We start from the raw sequence: 6,643 nt of genomic DNA on the forward strand, positions 1-6,643 counted from the left end.
TGCAGTTACAACAAGAATTTGCTAATTGCTGCTGACTAGTCTGATGGAGCTGAGCGGAGGGGTCCTCTATGATGTGCAGCTCAAGTCCACCCAGGAGTTTTGAACACCTGAATGACTGCCATGGGAGGCTAAAGTATTTCTCAAACATGCGTGAAAGTTTGTGATGAGGTAGTAACATTATAACATGATATAAAGCTCAAAAAGTTCATATTATATAATACTGCCCCTTTTTAACCATTTCTCAAACCGACTGACTTAATTCAAACAAACGGTGATAATCATAACCTAAATGAGAATCCAGATAAAATACTCTTGTCTATTTACTATTTGTCTCTTGTTTATTTGTACTAAATTTGCCAATATTGCTTTAACATAATGATGTTTTTAGTGCTGGAGAAGAATGGACAGAGAATCCTGAGACATATGATTCCAGCTTCTACAAGAGGACTTTGGATAATGAAATATATATATTCACAGCTCCATCTTTTAACAGTAAGTGTGTATGTGTTAAGGTCTTGTGTACTGTGGATGCGCTCCACTGCCTTTGGACGTGATCCCAACATTATTGGCAACCATTAGACTTTTTGGCCTGTTTGATATTGCTCACTTTATTCTTGTTCTTCTCCTCCTGGGCTTTTCAGCACACATCCTCACCATCACTCTCCTTCCCTCTGTATGCATCCTGTCATCCCCCACTGATCTTTCTAACAGACATCATCTCTGGCAAATGTCAGTGCTACAGCTACAACTCTCTTGACTGAATTAACACATGTTCTGTTTTCATAAACTTTATTCATAAATTACGGAGGGAAAAGATGGATGAAATTATCTACCAAGAAAATCCATTATTTGTTTATTTAATCATTATGCTGAGTGAAAAATAATCCCAAACATTTCCTGTCAAACATTTGTTCAGGTAATGAAAAATAAAACTGTTCATCTTTCCCTGTGTAACATTTGAAACTGCAGCAGAGGTCAGGGAGCCTGTGTCCGAATCGGGAATCCTGGTGAGCAAAGCAATAGATCTCACCATCGATAAAGTCATGCTCAAACCAGCAGGTCAGTTTTACCACAAAATCAAAACGGAGTGATTTTTTTTTTTTTTTTTGTCCTGCTCATCACTACTGTTTCTGTGTTTTATAATTTTCTCCTTAGTGGTGGGAGTAAAACTCAATGTTTCATTCTGGATGAGCAGTTTTATCAATGCAACACTGAAACTTAATGTAAGTACTATAAATAAAATTTACTGTAGGAGTACGGTATAATAAAGTCACTTAGGGGATTCCTGTATAAAGTAAATGCTAATTGTTGCAAATTTTTCATCTTTTAGTGCAAAGATGAGATTTGTGGCTGTCTTAGGAATGACAAGGTACAACAATTTACACTAAATATTGTTTATAGAACAGTATACATTGACTGGAGAGTCATGGTATCCTATTTTATTATTTAATAATTTATGTACTTATCTTTTGCAGCATGTGGATTGTGTAATATTGGATGATGGAGGATTTCTGCTCATGTCTAATCAAGAAGAGTATATTTCCTTGGTGAATAACCACTAACACTTATATTATCTTGAATTATCTTAGCTCCTCTTTTTTTTTTTTTTGCTGGGCATGTATAAGCCTTTAATTTGCTTTGAGTCATGCTTATTTTAATTTAACTTATTTTTTTCTTAAATTGTTTTATATGATCTTTTAGCTTGTCATAGCTTATCTTGAGCTCTTAGCTTATTTTATTTTATCTCTTTCTCTCTCTCTTTTTTAACCATATTTTAGCTTCTAATTTAATCTGTGTTTTATTATTAGAGTGTATTATTCCAGAGTTAGAAAATGTCTAATGGAACTATAAGATACAATTTACTGTTGCTTTTATTTAGTTCTACTTCTCAACACACTTGGTTATGTTTGCTTTTGTCATAATCAGTTTCATATACTGGATAAATTAATGTCTTATACCATCAGTAAGTCATAAGAATGGCCTAAAATCTTTGCTCAGAGCTTATAGTCTTACAGGACAGCAGGGCATCCTTGTCTGAAGTAAAGCACAAGTCACCAGACAAGGTTCAAAGAGAAGCAGCAGATGAATTTTAGTCAGTAATGGAGGCTGCAGTGAAGTTAGTCTCCTGTGAATTTAAGAGGTCTGCTCCACAACATAAACTCTGGTCCTTTTTGTCTGTCCTGTGGCCCTGCCTGTCAGTGGTAGAATTTATGTTAGAGTGGACTTGAAAACATTTCATGCCATTCAAAATAGGGCATGTACTGTCTTTGATACCTCAGTGCACATTTTTCAGGCTTTTTATCTTGGCGTTTGAGTATTTATCTTTTTAAGGGATGGTTTTATGTTTTGTGTTGCTTCTTATGTTTTGATTTTGCTTATTGTTTTAAAATCACAGACACGATTTTGAATGAAAGAAATGCATAAAACTGACTTAGACAAAATAGGACTGAGCTCCAAACTTATTTGTGAGCTGGGATTAGCAATACAGTGTTTTACTTTTCTGTTCCTAAACTCTTTTAGATAGGTCAGTTCTTTGGCGAGGTTGATCCGGTGCTGATGATAAACTTAGTCAACACATCCCTGTACTCCTTCAACAAGACATATGACTATCAGTCTGTGTGTGACCCAGAGAAAGACAACAAGGCAGCAGCAGGACCTCGCTCCATATTTGTGGTCAGTTACGTGTTCTATGTATAAACATGCTTTCATTTATTGGTGACCAAGTACTTCAAAGTGTCTATTCCTCTCTTTTTTTTTTCCACAGCCTACTATTGCAGACGTCCTCAGTATAGGCTGGTGGGCTTCCAATGCTGCTTGGTGAGGGCTCAGATTCTGTACTTGTGTTGTTTGTTTATTTATGTTGGCATTTGAGAGTGTGAAAATACTTGTTGAGTAGACTTTAATGTGTTGGAAGACTATTCTGGCTTGGTCAGTGTGAGAATTGCAAAGTTACACAACATTACGCTGCGTTGTTTTCTGCATGGTTGTCCAAGTCCAGTATAACCATCTTATAACATGGATTGGATAATATTTCCCATGGCATTTACATCACCAGTGACTCTAACCTCACACAGATGTGTTGCTTCTTCCAAGCAGCTATTGGTTATAAACAAGTGAAAGATATTCGAAACACATGCTAACAAATGATAAGTTGTGTTGTTTCCTTTTCTTTTTTTTTCCATGTTTTAGGTCAATGCTTCAACAGCTTTTCTTCAGTCTTTTGTTCCCTAACCTTTTAGAAGCAGGTAAGACCAGTTGTTTTTCCAACATCTTTTTTCTGAATGGCATGAGAACTAACGTGCGAAAGTGGATCTAATTAATACCACTTGTATCCATTAAATCCTTCTTCACAGTGAATTTAAGATCACGCTACAGTTTGTATCAGCTCCACAACGGTTTGCTGGTGGATAAACCTCTGTTGGACTTTGAAGTATTTATTTCAGTGTGAAGACAATCACTAAAGTAGTACTTTTTCAGCAGCCAATGAAGAGTTTTTCTCTTGTTGCTTTTGTTGGTTATACTACAATGCTGCACCACGTACTAGGTTGTCATCTTGACTTTGTCACGATCTACATGAATTACTCATAGAGATGGAAATTTCCTGCACATCTACCAGTCTAGCCTCGAGTTAGAGGACCAAACATTGCCAGAATTTTAAGCAGTTATCAGCATCATGGAAAGATGTAGTTGGATGGATTTTCTGGAAAAATGCTGGGCACTATGAAACACACAACATACACTACAATCATTTTAACCCACTGCCGTTTACTTTGACACAACAGTACCTAGACAAATGCAGTCAGAAGGAATCAGAAAACAGAGGTTCCTCAATTGTCTTAAAGTTGTTTTTTTTGTTTTGTTTTAATGAGTTATTCTGCAACAATTGTAAGATTATATTACCCACTCTATGACCCATTGACCACATGCTATTTCCGCCTATCTTCTGACCCTTACCAACAATAGTGGGGCTTTATATTTGATAAGCTCATAGACATATTTTTATATTTTTCTAGAAAAACACCAACAGGTGTTGCTGTCTCCCAGCAACCAGCACAACAGTCTTGTCTCTAATGAGAGGTGTGTGTTCTCGTCTCTAATTGAGAGCACTATACCAGGGGTGCCCAAGTCCAGTTCTCCAGAGCTACTACCCTGCAACTCTTCCAACACACCTGGATCAAATGAATGTCTCATTAGAAGGCCTTTGCAGAGCTGATTTATTCTAGTGAGGAAAGTCGGCCTTTTGACTCGGGTGTGTTGGAGTCGGGATGCATGTAAAAGTTGCAGGGTACTAGATTACAAGGGCTACGACTCTGCATGCGCAAGGGACCTCAGTAAAGTACTGTATTCCTTTTAGTGTGGAGATCATACTTTGTTGACTGCAGCTGTATGGTAAGCTTTTTTTGGTTAATATTACTAAAAAATAAGAACACATTTTATTTGGAGGTGCTTTTCTCAGTCCTTAAAGACACTGTACAAAATACACAAAATCCATTAAAAAATGTTGTGTGTTCTAAAAGTTTTGAAGACAAATTTGTGGCCATACAGTAAGCACATAGCAGCTCAGTGCCAAGAGCATTATATTTATATCAGGTGTGTCAAACGTATTTTATTTCATACCACATTAAGATCACTAATGTCTTCAAAGGGCCAGTTGTGGCATAAGGTGTTGATAAAACTATCTATTAAACGGTTAAATAAAAATTGATAAGGATTAACTGATACAACATTTAAGCTACACAACTGTTTTCTCTCATTTCTATTTCAAAAAATGGCTATGGCAAGCTGGATTTGGCATGTGAGCCTTGAGTTTGACTTGGAGCATTGCAAACGTCAACTTAAGATTTGCTGATGATAAAACCGTGCAGGGGTTGCCACCACAATAATGAACCACCTCCACCTAACCAGCAACAAAATATTCAACTGTAACTTTTACATTGAAGGTTTCTTCAATGGAAGTTTAAGTGACACTAATAATCAGTGATTAAAAAGAAAAAAACTTAAGTTATTGAAGGAAGTACATTTTTAAGCATCTTTGTATCTGATTTACTCACCAGGTTACTGGTTGTCTCACAACTTGCTTAGTGGTCCAGCTCTGGAACCTTTTTTATCGTTAACATTTTCTTTTTTCCAGTGGAGTCAGCAGATGATGACATACCAGATGCCATGTTCAAAGAAAGCTGCATCACAGAGCAGACTCAGTACTTTTTTGACAATGATGAAAGATCATACTCGGGTGTCCTAGACTGTGGAAACTGCTCCAGGTATATCTAATGTTTATTTATAGGAGTAGGGTGCATCGGTGTAAATCTGGATTTGCTCATGTATCAGTTATTTTTTCTGCACATCCTTAAAATGGAATGCACTATGTAGAATTTTCCACATTTTATGCCTCATCCAACATAAACTAACAGCTTCAGAGTTTAGCAAACTCTGAAGCTGTTAGTTTCTCGTCCATCCTTCATTTTTCAGCCTAATTTTAACCAGCTGTTTTGTGATGAGCTTTGATCAAACACAGACCATCTGATGCTTCAGTGACTTAATGGAAAGAGCAAGGACGTTTTAGGCTGTTCTCCTTCATTTTCACTTTGGCAAGGATTCAGACTCACTAGTTTTTAGAACACTGCACATCTACTTTGCCATAAACTCTATTCTGTTTCTTACAGTGTTGGGTTGGGGAGTTCAACCCAACACTGTATGTTGGGTTGAGTCAATATGGCTATTATTGACTGTTATATGCCTCATGAGTCTAATGCTTTACTCTGCAAAGTTAACACCTGTAGTTTCAAAGACATTTTTTTCTGATTTTCATAAAATACTATATTTCAAGGGAAAAGAATTGCATGAAAGTTTACAGCTCGTAGTGATGGATCGGTTTCAAAGTGGGGAAACTCTGAGGTTACAGCAGCAGTAGGGACAAAGGTTTTTACACAAAGGTAAAAAATAAAAATAGAAGAATACAAAGTTTGACGGTAAACATAAATTTACAATATAAGAATAATACTGTGCAGTTAAGAAAATGCAATACTCAGATTAAAGGTATGTGCAGCTGACCAGGTTAATTTAGGGAGGAAAAGCATTCAAGATGTGCAGAAATATATGAGTGGAAATTTGTGCATATATAAATGAATATAAAAAAATATATGTATGTATTCAATAGAATGTGTTTACAGAGACAGTGATTGGGATATATTTGTGGTTTCTCTGCTTTTTAGGATGTATCGTGCTGAGAAGCTTCCCAACACAAACCTGGTGTTTCTGATCACTGATGCCAAGGCAACATGTTTATCATGTGATCCCAGGCCACTTCGTCAGGCTGAGCAACCCTGTATCCTTTTCTTTTGGCTTGTAAAAACGCACCAGATTTTCACTTGTGTGCTTTCCAGTTCAACATCCATCACCCACAGGATAGTGAGGCTTTAAACTGACAATATAAGGAAGCACACCTAAGGAGTTTGTAGTAGTTCCCCAGTGGCTATTCAGATGTGGACCGTTAACCAGATGTGCAGCATGAAATATAGCCTCACTCTTTTCTTGAACCAGAGCCCTTTGTGCGAATTGCTTTGAGGCTACCTTCAGGTTAATTTAGAGATAAAAGTTGGAGGTAATTTGTAAACAAGGTTTGTGTTCATATGTTCAGAGTATG

The 6,643-nt window shown here is 36.8% G+C and overlaps 1 protein-coding gene across 3 annotated transcripts in view; it reads left to right on the forward strand.

The window, feature by feature from the left end:
• LOC116707984 (voltage-dependent calcium channel subunit alpha-2/delta-1) overlaps positions 1-6,643 on the forward strand; it is a 71,054-nt gene that overhangs the window by 59,516 nt on the left and 4,895 nt on the right. For all 3 annotated transcript variants that reach the window (XM_032545708.1, XM_032545724.1, XM_032545718.1), the window contains 10 exons: positions 389-492; positions 970-1,059; positions 1,156-1,223; positions 1,331-1,369; positions 1,476-1,547; positions 2,521-2,673; positions 2,765-2,817; positions 3,190-3,245; positions 5,132-5,261; positions 6,213-6,325. In XM_032545708.1, the coding sequence (XP_032401599.1) occupies positions 389-492; positions 970-1,059; positions 1,156-1,223; positions 1,331-1,369; positions 1,476-1,547; positions 2,521-2,673; positions 2,765-2,817; positions 3,190-3,245; positions 5,132-5,261; positions 6,213-6,325 (878 nt within the window). The remainder of the gene's footprint in view (positions 1-388; positions 493-969; positions 1,060-1,155; positions 1,224-1,330; positions 1,370-1,475; positions 1,548-2,520; positions 2,674-2,764; positions 2,818-3,189; positions 3,246-5,131; positions 5,262-6,212; positions 6,326-6,643) is intronic.

Source organism: Xiphophorus hellerii, chromosome 2, assembly GCF_003331165.1.
Source record: "Xiphophorus hellerii strain 12219 chromosome 2, Xiphophorus_hellerii-4.1, whole genome shotgun sequence".
NCBI lineage: Eukaryota > Metazoa > Chordata > Actinopteri > Cyprinodontiformes > Poeciliidae > Xiphophorus > Xiphophorus hellerii.